At 41.9% G+C, this 21813-nt stretch overlaps 1 protein-coding gene across 9 annotated transcripts in view; it reads left to right on the top strand.

Annotated features, from left to right (window-relative positions):
• Window positions 1–21813, top strand: part of STARD13 (StAR related lipid transfer domain containing 13) — a 480039-nt gene that overhangs the window by 404766 nt on the left and 53460 nt on the right. For 8 of the 9 annotated variants that reach the window (XM_039530647.1, XM_039530680.1, XM_039530670.1 and 5 more), the window contains one exon: window positions 21134–21205. In XM_039530647.1, coding sequence (XP_039386581.1) covers window positions 21134–21205 — 72 coding nt within the window. Of the gene's footprint in view, window positions 1–7327; window positions 7407–21133; window positions 21206–21813 lie in introns of those variants that run through there. The other variant, XM_039530687.1, reaches the window with a different exon arrangement.

Here is a 21813-nt window from a genome sequence, read left to right as displayed (position 1 = left end):
AGACTGTAAAAGAAGTGAGATATCATTTCCAAATCAGATTCTTCCTATCCTATAAAGTCTTGAACTAGAGATGATGTTGTGGTTATAAAGCATGGTACTGCAGCAGAAATGTACTATACAGGACATATTTGCTGCTTGGAGATACATACTTGTGAGCAGTAAACTTGTTTTTATTTCTGCTTATCAGCAAAAGAGCGATAGTTACTATTGGTTATACTTTTAGATAAAGTTCTTCCCAGATACAGTTGATAGTAACTGCAGTAGTTAAGCCTGCCACTTCTAGATTTCATCATCATATTATTAGGGCTGGCACTTTAAAATGATAAACAAAAGAAATAGTATTTTTCAATTCACCTTATACAAATACTGTAGTGCAATCTCCTTATCATGAAAGTGCAACTTACAAACGTAGATTTTTGTTTTTGTTACATAACTGCATTCAAAAACAAAACAATGTAAAACTTTAGAGCCTACAAGTCCACCCAGTCCTACTTCTTGTTCAGACAATCGCTCAGACAAGCAAGTTTGTTTACATTTACAAGAGATAATGCTGCCCTCTTCTTATTTACAATGTAACCTGAAAGTGAGAACGGGTGTTTACATGGCACTTTTGTAGCCGGCATTGCAAGGTATTTAAGTGCCAGATATGCTGACATTCGTATGCCCCTTCATGCTTCAACCACCATTCCAGAGGACATGCTTCCATGCTGATGATGCTCGTTTAAAAAAAAAAGTGTTAATTAAATTTGTGACTGAACTCCTTGGGGGAGAATTTCTCCTGCTCTGTTTTACCCACTTTCTGCCATATATTTCATGTTATAGCAGTCTTGGATGATGACCCAGCACATGTTGTTCATTTTAAGAACACTTTCACTCTAGATTTTACAACAGAAGAGAATGAGGGGGAGAATGGGGGAGGAAGGACATCAGTAACAGTTATAGGAAAGAAAAGAGACAGTTAGATTCACATCAGTTACATTGTTTCTATATAAATTATAAGAACACTGTGGAGCAGTCCCTCAGTCACATTGCACCCCCAGTCACATTGGGTTCTGCAGCATACATTGACAGATGATTGTGAGATATCAAACCAAACTGTAAAGGCTAGAAACAAAAACCTTGGAAAAAGAGATCCCTTACTTTCTAGGGTTACAAGAAGATGGGCCTTAAACCCAACAGTAGTCTAGAATCAAACCAGTTTGGCCTGGGCTTTGGACTAGGCAGGGGAAGCTCCACATCTTATAGGGAAAAGGAAACACTTCTCTGGCAGTTTGTAAAAATAACTGTTTGAAGCAGCTCATGGGTTCAAAATATTAAAAAAAAAATCCTTGGGTAAAATGTATGTGGGGTACTGAGTTCAAGAGAAGCAGTGATACATTGCAGGTATTTATCACAATAAATGTGATTCGTTCATCATGTAGAAGGCAGGTAATCGAGGTGGAGAAGGTGAATTGGAGAGTGAAGTGGATGAGGTGAATGTGGTAAGTGCTTATTTCATTGCTTTTTATGGTTTGCATTGGTGGGTTCTGAGGTCTAGCAACCTAATTCAAAGTTAATGGCATGGTTTGTGTGGGAATATATACTGTCTGTGTACAATACTTAGTGCTTATATAGTACTCTGCATCCATAGATCTCAAATCACTTTGAAAAGATGGGTATGTATCATTATCCCCATTTGTAAATGGAGAAAGTAAGGCACAGAAACGTGAAATGACTTGGTTAAGGTCCAGGGGCGGCTCTAGAAATCGGGCTGCCCCAAGCAGCGCTGCGCTGCGCCGCTTTCCACGGCGGTCCCATTTGGCTCCAGTTGAGCTCCTGCCGGCATGCCTGCGGCAGGTCCACCGGAGCCCGGACCAAGCGGTCCAGCCGCAGGCATGACTGCCGCGGGTCCCGTCTTCCCGCTGCCCGCGGGAGCTCCGCAGTCATGCCTGCGGCAGGTCCGCTCGCCCCGGCTCCGTGGACCTGCCGCAGGCATGCCGCAGGAGCTCCACCGAGCCAAATGCCGAAGAGGACCGCCGGACCAAGCGCCTGCTTGGCGCGCTGGTGTCTAGAGCCGCCCCTGTTAAGGTCACAGTTGGTTAATGGCAGATCTCTTTATCTCTAGAGATATACACTTGTCCTGTGTATACATTTAAAAATTGATAAGCAACCAAGCTACATGACAAAATGATTACTATGCATTAAGGACCAAATTCAGCAAGATACATATAAGCACATGCTTAATTTTAAGTATGTGACTAGTCCCATTGATATCTGATATGTAAGTTCCGAGGCCCCTGCAACAGTGAGGCACAAAGATGTGTGTTATGGACAGAGCTCCAGCCATAAGTGCTGGAACTGGGGGTGTGGCAGCTTGAAGGAGTTTCCATTATATATAGGGTGACCAGACTTTAAAAAATGGAACAGGGGGTGGGGGGTAATAAGTGCCTATATAAGAAAAAGTCCCCAAAAATGGGACTGTCCCTTTAAAAACAGGACATCTGGTCACCCTAATTATATACAGGAATTACAGTTTGGTTCAATGGCTCTCAGCACCCACACTAAAAAAATTGTTCCAGTACCCCAACTCAAGTGTTAGCTCTGAATTTCCTGACAGTTATTGGGTTAAGACAAGCCCTTAGCATCATTTAAGATGATTTGTAGGTGTGTGAATAAAGTTTTGTTTGGAATTTCCTTTTTAAGGTCTATTGAGAATTTAAATGAGAGCCAGATGATATTTTTCTTCTTCATTGAGAAGACAAATGCAAAACATCATGAGAAATGTTAAAACTTGGCACTCCCGGGCAACATTCATCACATTTGCAATGGTTGGCGTCCTGAAGAAGTTCTTTCATAGGGATTAGAGCTTGCAAGTGACAATATTTGTTAAAAGAACAAGGAGTACTTGTGGCACCTTAGAGACCAACACATTTATTTGGGCATAAGCTTTTGTGGGCTAAAACCCACTTCCTCAGACGCATGCAGTGAAAAATACAGTAGGAAGATAGAGAGAGAGAGAGAGAGAACATGAAAAAATGGGGGTTGCCATACCAACTCTAATAAGACTAATCAATTAAGGTTTTTATCAGCAGGAGAAAAAAAACTTTTGTAGTGATAATCAGGATTTCAGACAGTTGACAAGGTGTCAGTAACAGTGTGTGTGTGTGGGGGGGTGAAATTAGCACGGGGAAATACTTCTTAGTTAGTGTAATGACCCATCCACTCACAGTCTTTATTCAAGCCTAATTTAATGGTGTCCAGTTTGCAAATTAATTCCAGTTCTGCAGTTTCTTGTTGGAGTCTGTTTTTGAATTTTTTTGTTGAAGAGTTGTGACTTTTAGGTCTGTAATTGAGTGTCCAGGGAGGTTGCCCAAATAAATTTGTTAGTCTCTAAGGTGCCACAAGTATTCCTCATTCTATTTGCTGATACAGATTAACACGGCTACCACTCTGAAATATTTGTTAAGTTTGCCTGTTCCTGATTATGAAAATCTGAATCAGCAAATAGTGATTGGAGGAAGTGTTCTGATATATATTAAACACACACTGGTCTCAGGGTATGTCTGCACTGCCATGTAAGCCCAAGGTTTGAACTCAGGCTCAAGTCTAACCCCCTTTCCATGTACAAACAAATCATGCTAACTCAGGACTCAGACACAGGGTCCAGGACCCAGAGTTCAAGCCCTGTTGCTTTGCAATATATACCAGTACATCGCAACTCTGGGCTCATGCTCTGAGAGTCCGCCAAAAATATCTCATTCTCATGGGCTGACTCTTTGTTTTCTGAACAGTCAAGTTTGGTGGACAGTCATGTTTTCCCACACTGCACCACAAACGAAGGGCTAGAATGGCCACATTTTGCAAGGGCACTAGGAAGCCTGGAATATGGGTGGTTGGACTTGGACCCGCATAATGCTGGAGCCCCAGGTTGGGACCCAGGGTTCAACAATTCCTAAACTGAGGTTACAAATTAAAGTAGATGCTCAAGCCCTAGGTTAACAAACCCAGGGTCTGGTAACCCTGGGCTTATATTGCAGTGTAGACATACCCTTAGGCTATGTTTTTTTTCCATAGAGTCAATTTTTAATCTTCTTTTAGCAACTGGCCTTGATTTGTGGCCCGAGGAGGCATAAGGGCAGAGCCTCCTCTCTACCACCCTTAAAATCAATAAATCTGGGAAAGACATGCCGAAGTCAGGGTCAGTCAATCAATGGAACATCATATTTGTAATGTTACCCTTTGGACAATGTGGGTACTTCTGGAAGAGGCGCACATCCCCACACATTCTGTCGTGCCTGTAAAGATGGAGAACTTGTACATGTTATGATGTTTTGATCATAGCTTATCTCCAGATGACTGGAGGATAGCTAATGTGACACCAATTTTTTTAAAAAGGCTACAGAGGTGATCCTGGCAATTACAGGCCAGTAAACCTAACTTCAGTACCAGGAAAATCAGTTGAAACTATAGTAAAGAACAGAATTATCAAACATGGAGATTAACATAATTTGTTGGGGAAGAGTCAACATGGCTTTTGTAAAGGGAAATTATGCCTCACCAATCTATTAGAATTCTTTGAGGGGTCAACAAACATATGAACAAGGGTGATCCAATGGATATAAAGTACTTAGACTTTCAGAAAGCCTTTGACAAGATCCTTCACCAGAGGCTCTTAAAAAAAGTAAGCAGTTATGTGATAAGAGGAAAGGTCCTCTCATGGATCAGTAACTGGTGCAGAGACAGGAAACAAAGTCTAGGAATAAATGGGTCCATTTTCACAATTGAGAGAGTTAAACAACAGGGTTCTCTGGGGAACTCTACTGGGACCAGTGCTGTTCAACATATTCATAAATGATCTGAAAAAAGGGTAAATAGTGAGATAGCAAAATTTGCAGATGATACAAAATTACTCACAATAGCTAAGTCCAATGCAGACTGCACAAAGTTACAAAACTGGGTGAGTGGGTAACAAAATGGCAGATGAAATTCAGTTTTTTTAAATGCAAAGCAATGCACATTGCAAAACATAATCCCAACTATACATACAAAACAGTGGGGTCCAAATTAGTTGTTACCCTCAAGAAAAAGAACTTGGAGTCATTGTGGATAGTTCTCTGAAAACATCCACCCAATGTGCAGCGGCAGTCAAAAAAGTGAACAGAATATTAGGAACAATTAGGAAACAGCTAGATAGTGGAGAGGGATAGCTCAGTGGTTTGAGCATTGGCCTGCTAAATCCAGGGTTATGAGTTCAATCCTTGAGGGAGCCACTTAGGGATCTGGGGCAAAAATTGGTCCTGCTGGTGAAGGCAGGGGGGCTGGACTTGATGACCTTTCAAGGTTCCTTCCAGTTCTAGGAGATTGGTATATCTCCAATTATTTAAAAAAAAAATTAATAAGACAGAAAATATCATAATGCCACTATGTAAATCCATGGTACACCCACACCTTGATTACTGCATGCAGATCTGGCCATCCATCTCAAAAAAGGTATTTTAGAATTGGAAAAGGCACAGAAAAGGGCAACCAAAATGATTAGGGGTATGGAACAGCTGCCATATGAGGAGAGATTAAAAAGGCTAGGACTTTTCAGCATGGAAAAGAAACGACTATGAGGAGGATATGATAGAGGTGTATAAAATTGTAACTAATGTGGAGAAAGCCAGTAAGGAAGTGTTTTTTACTATTTCACATAACACAAGAACTAGGGGTCACCAGATGAAATTAAGAGGCAGCAGGTTTAAAACAAACAAAAGGAAGTATTTCTTCACACAACACCCAGTCAACTTGTGCAATTTGTTGCCAGGGGATGTTGTGAAGTCCAAGACTATAATAGGGTTTAAGAAAAAAAGCTAGATAAATTCATGGAGAATAGATCCATCAGTGGCTATTAGCCAAGATGGTCATGGATGCAACCCCATGCTCTGAGTATCCATATCCCCTGACTGGCAGAAGCTGGAAGTGGACAATGGGGCATGGATCACTTAATGATTGCCTTTTTTGTTCATTTCCTCTGAAGCACCTGGCATTGGCCACTGCTGGAAGACAAGATACTGGACTAGATGGGCCATTGGTCTGACTTAGTATGGCTGTTCTTACATTCCAAAAGTAAAAATCTGCCAAAGAAACAAGGAGTTGCAATATGCAATTTACTTTTCATAAAGCCAGCAGATCCCCACCGCCACCCTGCTCCATGTAGGGAGCATTGTGGGGGGAGAAGGGAGCACTCCAGTTATCCCGGGGGGTGGCAGCAGACTAGTCCTTGGGGACTACTCTGGACAGTTTAAGTTAGAGCAGCCCCATGGATTGGCGAATATGAAAAGATGGCTAGGAGCTCGTGCTTGTTGCAGCTGCAGATTCAGTCTAAAAAATGTATGCTCACAATATCCTCATGGCATAAACAGCTATTGTTCCCATTTTTATTTTTCCTAAGTGAAAAAGAAATTAAACATTTTCCCCAATGTTGCATAAGAAATCAGTGGCAGAGATGGGAACTGTATCCAAAACTTCTGAGTCCCAGTACACTGACTTAACCACAAAACCATTTATCTTCTCCTCTTTAATCACACCATTTTAAAACTCGGCAGAATTATACTACCAGGCAGATTGTCTTTCATCCCTCCAACCCATTGTAAATTTATTTCCGACTTCTACTGCCAAAATATAGTATGGCATTATAATTGCATGCGTTCCTTCAGTGGGGAGCACAAAGCAGCTTCTATTTAGCGGGAGTATGTTGCAAACCCATCAGTGACCTACTGCGAGCGCCGGAGAAAATTGTGAAACATATTCTGAAACTGAGTAGACCGTAAACACTTCATTTTTCTGAATTAGGCGCATAACTTCTGTGACTCTGCTGGGAGGGATGATGGATGTTCCCAAAGCTGGAAAATATTTATACTGATCTCTGTGTAACCACGTAGCACACGTTGAACAAGCAACAAGTGTTAAAATGTCTGAGTTCCAAAAGCGCTGTAAAGTCTGGAGGAAATATTTCAAGCATACCCTTGGGCACTTGTGTCAATATTTATAAAAGCTCATGATCTTTATTTATTTATTTTTACTTGACTAGCCTTTATCTTGGATTAAACTAAACCAAAGCTAAAACTCTTGAACACGTAGTGACTTTTTAAAAATCTGTTAGTGACTAATTACTAAATTATCAGAAAGCAGATCGTAGTTCAGAATGAGTCATTAAACTTGTACCAATAGAAAAGGTTAAATAGTTCCATGTACAAAACATCTGTCATGGGGAGTAAACTTTAAGGGTTTTGTTGTTGTTGTTTTGTTTTTTAAGTACTGCAGCACTAGGTTAATTATGGACCAAATGCCTCAGTGGCATGAAGCTCTCAAGAGGTCTGCAGCACACTGTGACTACAGCCATGGAAGACAAATGCAGAGGAACTGCCTCTGAGGTGCCCAGAAAGGTATTAAGTGACCATGCCAACTTCTCTGTCAATCCATCTTAGGTAGCTGTATGGCCCCCTGTTACTGTAGTAGCCAAGCACCTTCCACTCTTTAATGCATTTATTCCCTTCCCTGTGAAGTAGGGAAGGACCGTTACACACACACACACCCCTTATCTATGGGGAGCTAAGGCATAGAGAGAATAAGTGAGTTGCCCAGGTTCCCCACAGCAAGCCTATGGTGGAGCAGGGAATTGACTCTTGATCTCCTGAGTCCCATGCTAGCACCCTAATCAATGGACCATCCATCTCTTTTCCTGATGGTGTAGTCTGTGAGCTCCCATAGGGACACTTTGCTCAGAGTGGCATATTTTCAGTTCGGTTAATCTCTCATTTTTATTGCCTTTTAATTGTTTTTAAAATATTTTATGGGGAATTTCTGATTGTTTAAGATGTGGGCAGCCCTGGAAATGTAAGTGCTCTAATTATACACAGCACGGGTACTTGCATGGGCAGTGTCAGTGCAAGCTTCTGCTGGCTGTTCTGCCAACACACCTCAAGCTTTACATGCAGGGAACACTTTTAGGCAAGAGAAAGTCTATTCAGTGCTTCGCCTCTGTTGGGACTACCCCAAAGGTGCCCATTGTACTGGCACTGCCCCTGACTGAGACATTTGTCCTTTGGGATCAGGACTGAGACTATGAAACTGATTTCCCATCATTCACTAATGGGCCGTGAGATTATATTTGGATTTGAGCTAGCAAACTAAACATACCAGGGTCTGTATCTCTTCCCATCACATTATACTGCTAAAAGAACGAGGAGTACTTATGCTCAAATAAATGTGTTAGTCTCTGAGGTGCCACAAGTACTCCTCGTTCTTTTTGCTGATACAGACTAACACTGCTACCACTCTGAAACCATTATACTGCTAGAGACACTTGCATGAAAATAGGATCTTTGTGCCTTCCTAGTTCTACTTCCCCTCCTGTCGAGCCCACAGAATCAGTTTCCTTCACCTTCAGGAGGCAGCCATTGGCAGATCTCCATCCTTCCTGATGTCTTCCCCTGTGGTAATACATGTACATAGCTGAAAGGGAGAATCCAGCTTTATGGAGCGGTGATTGCAACATCTAACTTAAAGTGAGCTTGTCCGTGGTATTTCAGCACAAAAGCAATTTATTTCTTTTCTGCTCATAGTTAAAAAATAACAGTTACCAAGTGTTCTATTCCTGGGTGGTGAGATAATTAGTTCTTTGCTAATTCTGCTTTATTGCTGGCTGTGATTACTGGCAAGTAATTAAAGAGTTCCTATGAATCTGGCTTCCATGTGTTGCCTTGGTGTAACAAGGCTGAGGAATGAGAAGTGTCAGTGTAACAGATACTCAACATTTTTTCTGGATTCAGCAAAGGCATACAGGGCACAGTTACTCTGTTGCTGTTTTAGTGGCTATGAATGGATCTAAATGAGGTGCAAGCGGGAAAGCCGGAATTTATATTAAAGTTAAAGATTTAGGAGTCTGTTCTCATCTTTATAGGAGCCTATAACCCCCACTAGTTGCCTTTAAAAGTAGCTGCAATGAGTATGGAAAGGAGACTAGAACCTTTAGCCAAAAGGCTAAAACCCATAATAGCTCTAACTATGGTAGCCAACTAGTCTGTTCCCCATTCGCAAATAGCATGGATGGATGAAAGTTTATGCACAGCCTGTGTGTGGCAATCATATTAGTCTGAGTATTCACTGTTCATATGTATTTCTGTGTAAGCAGCTGTTGTATCAATACTTCAACTTCCATGACAAAAACAACTGAGCAAACTAAACTGATTTATGCGAAGACAAATTCTAGAAATCTTCTAATTTAAGCTTCTAGCTCCCGAGTTTCAATTCACTAATGACAGTGTTCTGTTTTGTACCCTAGTCTTAGTTCTCACTTGTTGGGTCAGCACTTAGATATATAGTTTCAGGCCTGGTCTACACTACGCGTTTAAACCGAATTTAGCAGCGTTAAACCAATTTAACCCTGCACCCGTCCACACAACGAAGCCCTTTATATCGATATAAAGGGCTCTTTAAACCGATTTCTGTACTCCTCCCCAACGAGGGGAGTAGCGCTGAAATCGGTATTGCCATGTTGGATTAGTGTTAGTGTGGCCGCAAATCGACAGTATTGGCCTCCGGGCGGTATCCCACAGTGCACCATTGTGACTGCTCTGGAAAGCAATCTGAACTCGGATGCACTGGCCAGGTAGACAGGAAAAGCCCCGCGAAGTTTTGAATTTCATTTCCTGTTTGCCCAGCGTGGAGCTCTGATCAGCACGGGTGGCGATGCAGTCCCAAATCCAAAAAGAGCTCCAGCATGGACCGTATGGGAGATACTGGATCTGATCGTTGTATGGGGAGACAAATCTGTTCTATCAGAGCTCCGTTACAGAAGACGAAATGCCAAAGCATTTGAAAAAATCTCCAGGCTATGATACAGAGTCCACAGCACAGTGCTGTGTGACAAGCGTAACAGAAAGCCAAAGAATCAAATGGACGCTCATGGAGGGAGGAAGTGGGTACTGAGGACTCCAGCTATCCCACAGTCCCCGCAGTCTCCGAAAAGTATTTGCATTCTTGGCTGAGCTCCCAATGCCTGAAGGGTCAAAAACATTTTCCCGGGTGTTTCAGAGTATATGTCGTCAATTTACACCCTTCCCCCACCCCCCGAAAGAAAAGGGAAAAAAAGATTTCTCGCGTTTTTTCATTTTCCCGGGTGTTTCAGAGTATATGTCGTCAATTTACACCCTTCCCCACCCCCCGAAAGAAAAGGGAAAAAAAGGTTTCTCGCGTTTTTTTCAATGTCACCCTATGTCTACTGTATGCTGCTGGTAGATGGGGTGCTGCAGCGCTGAACACCAGCATCCCCTTTCCGGTGGCAGACGGTACAATATGACTGCTATCCATCGTCATCATCAGCCCGTGAGTGCTCCTGGCTCGCCTCGGTGAGGTCGGCCGGGGGCAGCTGGGTAAAAATAGGAATGACTCCCGGTCATTCCCGGCAGATGGTACAAAACGGCTGGTAACCGTCCTTATCATAGCAACTGGAGGTTGAGCTCTATCAGCCCCCCCCTTTCATGTATAAAGAAAAGATTCTGTACTGCCTGGACTATCATAGCAGTGGGAGGCTGCGCTCCTCTCCCCCCCCCCCCGTTAATGTCCTGCCTGGACTATCATAGCAGCTGGAGGCTTCCTCCCCCTCATTTTATCTCACTAAAAAGTCAGTGTTTCTTATTCCTGCATTCTTTATTACTTCATCACACAAATGGGGGGACACTGCCACGGTAGCCCAGGAGGGTTGGGGGAGAAGGGAAGCAACGGGTGGGGTTGTTGCAGGGGCACCCCCTAGAATGGCATGCAGCTCATCATTTCTGCGGGATGTCTGGGGCTCTGACATGGAGCGGCTGTGCTCTCTGGTTCTCTAGTACACTTGCCCCATATTCTAGGCAGGACTGACTCTATTTTTAGACAAAACATAAAGAAGGGAATGACCTGGGGAGTCATTCCCGTTTTTGTCCACGCGCCCCCAGCCGACCTCAGCGAGGCCAGCCAGGAGCACCCATGACAGCAGCAGACGGTACAAAACGACTGATAATTGTCATCTCATCACCAGTTTACAATGGCAGACAGTGCAATAGGGATGGTAACCGTCTCTGCTACCTTGCAATGGCAAATGAATCCTGCTGTGTAGCACTGCAGTACCGCATCTGTCAGCAGCATCCAGTACACATATGGTGACAGTGACAAGGCAAAACGAGCTCCATGGTTGCCATGCTATGGCATCTGCCAGGGCAATCCAGGGAAAAAGGGCGCGAAATGATTGTCTGCCGTTGCTTTCCCGGAGGAAGGATTGAGTGACGACATTTACTCAGAATCACCCACGACACTGTTTTTGCATTGGGATCTCAACCCAGAATTCCAATGGGCGGGGGAGACTGCGGGAACTATGGGATAGCTACGGGATAGCTACCCACAGTGCAACGCTCCAGAAATCAACATTAGCCTCGGTACATGGACGCACACCGCCGAATTAATGTGCTTAGTGTGGGCGCGTGCACTCAACTTTATACAATCTGTTTTACGAAACCAGTTTATGTAAAATTGGAATAATCCTGTAGTGTAGACATACCCTCAGAACAGTGTAGAATACATCTAGTACTCCAAATCTTGTAACCCAACTCTGAGTTCCCTTCGTCATCCTATGTTAGAGTCCAAGGGCCAGATTTTAATGGTATTTAGGCACATACAGGCACAGATAGGCACCTAGTTTGATAAGCACCTAAATAACTTTAAAAATCTGGCCCTAAAGCTCATCTTTTTTATCTTAATAGGTAGTTTTTAAAATCTACTCGTAATTAAGAGTAAGGACTGTGGTCAATACTGAGATGAAGTGATGTGGTGGATGGTTAAGGTTGTCTCTGAGTTTCTAGTTCACAGCATAGTTGTATCAGGTCAGTGTTAAGGTTCCTTTGATAACTTAATGTGTTATCTTGGAAGGGTTAATAAAACAACCTCAATTTGGATTTTTCCTAGCTTTCCAACATCTTGAACAACACTGTCTTATGGTTGGGAGAATTTTTTGGTATAAGTGATAGTTAACCTCAAATTAAAATGAAAGGTATCTAAGATTTTGCCTGGAATTATATTAGTAATGAAATAGGGTCACGTAATTAAAGGCTGTGGACTAAATTATTCCCAAACTTACTCTAGTGTGACTCCACTGACTAGAATAGGGTTGCACAAACATAAAAGAGAGCAGAGTTTAGTCCACAGCCATTAATTACATGACTACATACTGTATCTCCAATAATACAATCCCAGGCAAAAACATAATGGTTCTGTATCTTATACACACAAGGACAGTTAAGGTTGTGTGCTCAGTTGTAACTTAGGCATTTCTTGACTTTGTAGGGCTTAACTGTGTAGCTTTAGGCCTAATCTACACCTAAAACTTAGCTTGACCAAGCTATTTTGCACATAGGTGTGAAAAATTGAAACCCCTGAAAGATGTAGTTAAATTAATCTAAGCCACGGTGCAGACACCACTTCCATCGACCTAGCTACCACCTCTCAGATAGGTGGATTTACTACAGCGATGGAAAAAACCCTTCTGTCTCTGTAGCAAATGTCCACACTATGGTGCTACAGCCACTGTAGCACCAATAGTGGAGCCAACCCCTTAATGTTATATTAACCTGGGATCTGACGCTCATAAAAGAACTCCCATAACTTCTGTGGGTGTTGGATCAGGCTTATAGTTTTATTGGGTGTTTTTTCCATTTAATATTTAAGTTTAATCTCAGTGTTATTGGTTTTTCATTTCTTTATGTACCGTTGAGAAGATATTCTGGCAGTTCTGATTAGTAATACAAGTGCAGTAAATAACACCTGAATCAAAACTGTTAAACAGTAATGTGTGTTTGATGTTTAATCCTCTCAGAAACTAAGAAAAAGGCAGTCATTTAAATTAAGTAGATGTTCTCTAATTATGTTAACTTAGTTTTTATAAATTATTCTCCACTAACAGTCTTGGGGCACGATGAAATGTTAATACTGTAGATATAATTTAATGGTGATAATTACAGCTCCTGCAGACAGTGTGGTGAGTCTGAATCAGAGAGAAATCATATGGCTGCTTTAGTACAAGTGATGTCTTTCAGAAGAATGTGGACACTAAGGTGGCTGGATTGCATATTGATGACAGCTCTTCCAAGTCATGCAAGAATAAATTACTGACATTCTACAGTTTTTCAGAATAGAGATGCAGGATGTCTGTTCAAATAGGCTTTTTAAAAATAATACCTAATAAAAGAATACTGAACTCTAATAGACAGTGCCAGATACTCAGCTAGTGTTAATCGGCATAGTTCCATTGACTTCAGTGGAGTGATGCTGATTAAGACCAGCTGAGGACTCAGCACCACATATTAAATTCACACCAGCTGAGGATCTGTCCCTCTGGCTCACATATTACAGTTCTTCCTTAAGTGCTGTATAGTGTATCTTTTTCTTATATTGTAAATACCTTCCATCTTACTTGGCACTAGACAACATTAATTAATTGAATATTAATTTATGATAAACAACTGATTTTGTTTATGAATCCCTCAGACTGTAATCCAAAATATTATCTGAGTTCTTGATGTTTAATATAAATTCACAGTGTGAAGATCACCTCATATGAATAAAGCATTTATCTGACATATATCTGATTGCCTACAAGTAATTTGCATGTCTACAGACCATGAAGTGTATAATCAGGCAGTAATTAATATGGTGATAAGGATTTAAATTACACACTTCTTCCTTGGGTAATTCAAAAGTTAAGAACATAAGAATGGCCATACTGGGTCAGACCAAAGGTCCATCTAGCCCAGTATCCTGTCTTCTGACAGTGGCTAATGACACGTGCCCCAGAGGGAATGAACAGAACATGTAATCATCAAGTGATCCATTCCCTGTTGCCCATTCCCCACTTCTGGCAAACAGGCTAGAGACACCATCCCTGCCCATCCTGGCTTATAGCCATTGATGGACTAATCTCAGTGCCACTAGAGGAGACAGAACACTATGCCCAGGAGGTGTGTGGGTTACACTAGCTTCTGGCAAACAGAGGCTAGAGACACCATCCCTACCCATCCTGGTTAAGAGCCATTCATGGACCTATCCTTCATGAATTTATCTAGTTCTTTTTTGAACCCTTTTATATTCTTTGCCTTCACAACATCCTCTGGCAAAGAGTTCAATGGTTGACTGTGTGTTGTGTGAAGAAATACTTCATTTTGTTTGTTTTAAACCAGTTGCCTATTAATTTCATTTGGTGACTCCTAATTCTTGTGTTATGAGAAGGAGTAAATAATAATTCCTTATTTACTTTCTCCATACCAGTCATGATTTTATAGAACTCTATCATATCCCCCCTTAGTCGTCTCTTTTCCAGGCTGAAAAGTCCCAGTCTCATTAGTTTCTCTTCATATGGAAGCCATTCCATACGCCTAATCATTTTTGTTGCCTTATTCTGAACCTTTTCCAATTCCAGTATATTTAAGATGAGGGATTTATAAAAGTGGATCTGAATCCTCTTGTTTCTAACCTCTAACTAACCCACATCATTTAGATAAAACAGAGCTATCTGACCTGATTTTGGATATCAGTGTGCTTTGTAAACAGTTTTCTTATCACTGCATATTATGGCTAAACTTTCAAAGAAGTCTAGAAGAGTTCATTGCCAAAATCCTGTTCAATTTAAGTGGGATTTAAGTGCCTATTTCCTTTAGATTCCTTTGAAAATCCCCTCCCATATCCATTTACTGTATATCTCAACACAGGGTTTTTTCATCTAGCTGGGGAATCTGCATAATCAGGAAGTCTCCTAGTCAACCAATTTAGGCCTAAAAATACTTGAGGGCAATGACTGATGCTTGATGGGGATGATATTTCCACTTAGTTGGGAGGCCTTCAGGTAATTTAGTGTTGTTGACGTCTTTGAATGTGTCTCACTCCCATACTGCTTCTGTCTGCTTGTTCTTCTAACAGCTCCTTTCAGTCCCTCCTTAGCCAGCCGTCTCAGAGTGCAGCATAGTAAAGCGCACAAAGGCCTTTCCTACAGGATTGTTAGCAATTCTCCCACTCTTGCATTACCAGTCATTCATGAGGCACCATCAGATTTAGCAATAGTAACAGCAATAGGGTAGATCCCATACAGGCATTTTTTACAACCATCTAACCGTGATCTAGGTCCAAGAAGGTCTAGATGACATCATGGTTAAAAAAAAAAAGTAAAAAATGCTGGACACAATTATGTCCCCTTTAAGCAAATTCTTCATGGCCTATTGTGGGAAACAAGGAAATTGTCACACTGGGTCAGACAAATGGACCATGCAGGCCAGTCTCCAATAGAGGGAAGTATCAGTTTGAGTGTGTATCTATATCTACATATGTGTGTGTGTGTATATAGATAGATATAGTTAGAGCTGGGGAAATTTTGTTGTGTGAAACATTTTTGCAGGAAAATGCAGATTTGGTGACACCGAAACATTTAGCAAATTCTTGTCAATTTCACCAAATTGTTTTGGTAAAAACAAATACGAAAAAATCAAAACTTTTTGATATTTTTGGTTTGAAACTATTCTTTCTTTCAAAATTTCTATTTTAATTTTAGTTTAAAAACAATCAAAATATCTTAAATGGTCAAAATATAAATGAAACATTTCAGTTTTGTTGAAACTAAATGCTTTGTTCAAAACCAAATTTATTTGTTACTTTTTGATTTGCTAAAATATTTTTTTTAATTTGTTTTCAGTTTGACCCAAAACAATTTCTGCCTCTGAGCATGTACTCTGCTGCCTCCCTCTGGGCATCCGGACACCTATCTCCCACCACAGGCCCAGAGCAAATCACAAGCCAGGGAAGCTAGGCACTCCTCTCCTGAGGCCCGATCAAGTAGATGAGCGCAGAGGCTGCATACCTGGTCAGGTCCCATTCAAAATCTGGGCGAGAAGGGCACCTACCTTATAACTGTTAGCCCAGTGGCTAGAGTACTCAATTGCCACTTCTGCTTGAGGCGAAGACAGGATCTCAATAGGGGTCTCCCACATCTCAGGAGTGTTCCTTAGACAATTGAGGGGCCTCCATTTTAAACATACCAGTTCCTACTCCTGAATAAGCTGGAGGAGTCACTATTAAACAAATTGCTTCTGTAGTGCCCCAGTTGTTTCTCTGCCAAAGGCATGAGAACTCAGGACCAAGAATTAAATATGTGTTGAATGCATGACATTGCATCAAACTTAGCAAGCAGAAATATCTATGGTCTGTAACTAACTTACTACTTTATTTCCAAGTTTGGGATGTTGAGGGGAGGCCTGTTCTTTCCACCAAACCTGTGTGTAACTGCCAAAGGGATTATCTTACAGTTATTCATAGAAAAAGGGCTCCTGTCTAAAAACCTGATTTAAAATTTTAATAAAAGTTGCTAAAGAATATACTTTAAATCTATTAAAATTATATTTAAATGAGGTTAAATATAATGGGTAAGGTATGTTTTTGTTTAAAAAAAATGTTACGAAAGTAAATGAGTGATGAGTGATGGCAAAGAAATTAAAATGAATTCAGCCTACTGGAAGGATAAATTTTATCAAGCACATAAGCAAAAGTGTGTCAGTAACACACGAGGCAAGGTGATTATGTACCACATTATTGCTCCTGTTCATTATTGCGATTTGGTGGGTTGTTTCAGTGAGTACCGTAAGATTAAATAAAAGTTGTTGTTGGAATCAAGGAGAAAGTGGAGAAGCGGAAGAGAGAAAGAGACAGATGGAGGATACAAAAGAGGAAAGTGGATAAGAAATGTTGTTGAGAGAAGGGAGTGAAGTAACAAGGCCTTGGTAAGCAATATTCATGGTCTATGATGCGGCACTGCTCAGAAGTCCCTCGCAGAAAAATGAATTCATTCGGGTTATCTTCTCATAAGAGAGTAGCATTCTCCAGGAGAGGGATTCAGGAGCTCTCCTGCTCCCTTTCACTCAAAGGAGGAGCAGTCTGGGGAGGTTAGTTTTGTTTGTTTTAAAGAGCAGACAAATTCAAATGTAATGACTGGTGACTAGGTGTCATGGACGGTTGTGATAGGAGAAGTCTTTCACCTGTATGTCAGCTGTTCCTTGTAGCACTGGTTGATAGTGACCCAAAGTAGTTCCCATGGAATAGCTGTTTGGTGGTCTTTTTGATTGATGGCACTCAGTAAAGAAGCCTAGGATTAATGGACCTGAAGACTGATCTATCCTCTCTTCCTATAGTCAGATCCCCTAGAGCAGAACCGAGGCATGCTGGTGGGACAGCATGAAGAAGCTTTCACTGTCGTAGCTGCAGATATACCTGTTCTGTGGAATAACAGAGGAGTTTAATTCCTAGGGCTGAACACTTAGTGACAGAATTCCCTTTTCTATCAACATACAAACTTAGCAAAACTTGTTTCCTGTCAATTTGCATGATTATTTCAAGTTCAATTCTTTTGAAAAATAATGTTAGCTACGTATTTACATTAGTCACAGTTTGTGGCTAATTTATTGTATCATTCATTGTTATTAACTATTTCACTTACTCAGTGCCTGGTCAAAGACATGTTTGTGTGGAAAGCTGCAAAGCATGTTATTAATGGATTCTCTGCAGAATATAGAGTAGAGTAAATGGGCAGGGTCGCCTCACATCACAGCACACATATGTGCACGCGTTCAAAACTCCTGGGGTTCTCTTTATTCTCCATCTGGGAATAACCAAATGTAAACCATAGCCTAAGTTTCCTCGTGGCTGGCTGGCTGTTTCTAAGTGTGTCCCCTGCAAGCCCTCCTGCCTTAGTTCTTCCTTCCCAAGAAAGGGATGTGCAAGCCCTTTTATACTGGGCACTCAAGCTAATGAAACTCCTCGCATAACTCAGCAGAATTGCTCTTCTGTCCCTCATAGCACCTGCCAGCCTCTTACAAGTAGGTTTTCTTACAGAGAAATGTACATTCTGGAAAGAATTCCTCTTTATTACAAAAAACAGGGAAACTTCTGGCTTTGTTTCTAAGGCAACACACCACCCTATCTCCAGCCTTTAATTTCTGTTGGGTATCCAATTTATTCTTACTGCTATGCGAGGTTCCTCTGTCTTTTTCCTGTCTGGCTTTGATCCTCTCTGCCTTTTGAATATAGCACAGCTGCTGCAGCCTGGGTCTCACACCTGCGCTAGTCAATAGATGAGAGGCTGGATGTGGGAATAGGGTTGGGCCAATTTTGCAAAACATTGTTTCTATAAATTTCCGTTGACATTTTAAAGGAATTCATTGTAGCTCTCTGCTCGCCCCTTCCCAGAGGAGTCTTCACTAATATCAGAGCCAGTAAATTAACAGAACCAGCAAATTTTAAGCAAATATTAAAGAATATTCTTGGAAAATTAATGTTAAATCTGCTGTCTCAGAGCATTTTCACAAGAGAGCTTATTCTAACCAATATATACATCCAATGGGGGGAATGGGCGGTACCAGGGGCTAGATGATGTATTGGACTATATATCCATCCAGGAGAGGGAGGGGAATAAGGAGTCCCACTCGGCCCCTGCAGAGGAATAAGCAGGTGCTGCATGCCTGCTTACATATCCCTGGAGCAGGAAATGGGGGGTGGCTAGGAGGCACAGGGAATGGTGGATCCTCAGCGCCACTGACCAGTGCAAATGAGTCGGTACGAGCAGTGTCATAATTTGCTGCTGGGCTGGGTCCGGCCACCACCAAATTATCACCTCTTCCCCTCCCAGAGCAAGAGAAAAGCAGCGGAGGAATTGCAGAGGGTGTCTGAGTTCTAGTTTCTCCCCAGGGCCGCTGCTGGGGTGGTGCAGTTTATGCAACCCTTCTTCAGGGCTGCATCTAAATTCACAGCCCCCTGTGTCCTAGATGATCATCCACGCAGACTGTATTTTGAATACTTGCTCCAAGCTGCTCACAAAGGAGCAAGAGACCAAGAAATGGTTCTGCCAATCTTTCTGGGTAATGGATGCATTCAAGAAAATTGCAACCTGCACGTGAACAATTTGCAAAGAGAAAGAAAGGCAAAATTCACTATATTAGTTATTCCTTGCAGATATTCATCCATCTCCACTTAAGACCACGTGGCCTTCACTTGGGCCACAAGAAAATTCCTGGCAGGCCACACTTGGAGTAGAAACTCAAAAACATATTTAAATCTGAGAAGCCCATAGGGACATTAGCTGCAGATTTCTCCATTACACACAGTTTCTTCTTGTTGTTCTTCCATTGCAGATGAAACTTGACTATGCAGCTGTTGTGAGTTATGAAATATATTTTCCAAGAGGATCAATTAATTTGTGTTTCATGAGACTGTATTTAACAAACAAACAGACCAAGAAAGTAACAGCCTTTGTCTTTTTTCCAAACACTGAATGAAAATATTCTTTCACACTGGAACGTAATAGAGAGAGTGCCCTTTTCAGCATGCAGATGCAGCAAAAAGAGCCTTGTTTTATGTTCTTTTGCACAGTTGTATGAACTCAGTGTACTCGCAAACACTTTTTGGGGGTGGAGGGCTGTGACATGAATTAATGTCAAAGCAAATGAAGTAAAATGACCAGGCAGAGATTCAGTTGCAGCACTGCTGATGATCCCGTACATTGCAGATCTGTTATTGACCATCTAATTATCTTCGGGAAATTGTGCTTTCAACAAGCAGGCCTTTTATCCTGAATTGATATTTCTGTAACAACTACTGGTGTGAGTCAATATTCAGAGGAGCAAAATGGTGCCTGGGTCTCATCCTGTATTGTATAGTCAAAGGAACACACATTTTCCCAAGCAGGCTGTTCAATGAGCTGCAGTGGACCCGATTCAATTGCTTTGAGCAGAGGTAAGCCAGGGTGAATTTGGCCCACTGTCTGCACATGGAAACTATGCACTTCAGTACGAAATAGATTTACACGTAGTTTTAGCATTCATGGCAGGACATTCAGAAGAGCAGCAGAGTCTGATTTTTTTTTCCTTTTTCCAGTCCAAGCACCTCTGCTGTCTTTAAAAGACCTTGTGTGGGCAAGATTTTCTATCATGGCTGCTTAATTTGCATCTACAAAATCTGCATGTGCCAAACCCTGGTGTTTGCACTCTCAGGTTAGATGGCGACAGACATAGAAATCTACTCCCTGGAGCCAACATGCATCCAGATTTTGCAAAAGCACTGGATGTGCCTGCCTGTCCCTTGGGGCGCTTATCCTGTGAATATGTCCACACATGGGTAGTCCCCCCTGGCTCGGTGTGAATATTTGAATTGTATGGTTGCCTTTATTGGTTCTTTGGAGATGCCCATGCCTGAAAAGAGGGTCCTATAGTTGATATTAAATTTTTGTATTAAGACTTCCATTTTTCATTACTACTTAGCACTCATATAGAGCAGATCAGCCCCTCCCACACTAAACGCTCTGGGAGGGAGCCCATGTTGTCTGACCAGGTGGGCAGAGTTCTGCTTCCTCTCCATCCTCCCTCTCAAGAGTGTAGGACCTGCCCGCAAACCTGGCAGATGATCCCCTGGATATGAGGGCCATCCCTGTGAAGGCCCTGTTCCTCTGCTCAGGCCCTGATCCCTGGTGTGGCTCCCTCTGGCTCCCTAACAGCATGTCTGTATTGGAGCTGTGCTGGCAGAGCCTGCAGTGGCTCTCAGGGCTCCTGGAAAGCTCCGTGGAAAAGGAAATACTCCCGGGTATGCGTTGCCTTTCCTTGGTAAGGTACGTGGGGTCGGAGGAGGGATGCTGTGCATTCCCTTTGGCCTGACTTCCAGCCTGCCCAATCTCCCCTCCTTCCCCCCCCAGACCATGCAAAGTGCCCGCTGTAGGGTCTCAGTGGAGAACTGGAAACAGTGCCACAGAGCTGGCTCATTAGCCCCGTGTGTGGAGACAGTCGTCTCTAGTATTGATCTAAGAGTGACGATTTGGCCTATTGTGCTTGAAATCTCCAAAGTGTTGTGCAAACCCCAATAGCACTGTGAGGCAGGTGTGTATGTTTCCTAGACATCTGTTTGTTTGATGCCACATAATAACGGTTACATTTAAAAGTGTTATAGGCACTCAAAAGGAACATTAAATCCTCTCGTTTCTTCCTTGTAATTAACATAACTCCTGATGAAAAATAGCACACTGTGGATCTAGAATGAACCTATTCTGCTTTCTCTTACTCTTCAGAAATCGAAGCAAAGGAAGCGTGTGACTGGTTACGAGCTGCTGGATTTCCACAATATGCTCAGCTCTATGAGGGTACGTTGTTATTATTTCTATTACTCCTAAAGTGTATTGGACATCTCAGCAGATACAGACCTGGTCTAAAATGTTTACAATCTACAGTGTTGCCACTTGTTGGGATTTTTATCCTGAATCTCACAATATTTAGTGATTTTTCTTAGAGTGCCAGCTCCTGGACTCATGTGACTATGTGAAAATCTCAGCTTTCATTTTTTTAAAAAGTACATTTCTAGCCCTCATGTTTGCAGAGAAAAGCTTGAAAATGTGGCCTGAATGAGCCCTCAAGTTCAAAAACCAGGATGCAAATAAAAAGAAAACAAAATGTATTTTTTTTACTCTCATTAATTTTAAGACCAGCTGATGATTTTGGGGGCCCGACTCATGATGTTGAATGCTTGGGGTTCGCAATACTGTTTCTAATGTCCTGCTTCTACAAATTACTCTGCTCAGCTAAATCCCTCCACGTGCACAGAGCTGCTTGCGGATCACAGCCTAAGTTTAGACATAACTTCTAGTTAGACTTGTCATAATCAGTGAATTGGGAGGAACAAGGGAGGAAAGGAGAGACAAGAAGGATGAAAATTAAGAGCTCTGTTCTTTTAACACACTGATGGGAAATGAGA

The sequence above is a fragment of the Mauremys reevesii genome, linkage group 1 (genome assembly GCF_016161935.1).
Source record: "Mauremys reevesii isolate NIE-2019 linkage group 1, ASM1616193v1, whole genome shotgun sequence".
NCBI lineage: Eukaryota > Metazoa > Chordata > Testudines > Geoemydidae > Mauremys > Mauremys reevesii.
The sequence above is the reverse complement of the archived record's forward strand: the minus strand, read 5'-3'. Positions and strand labels throughout refer to the sequence as shown.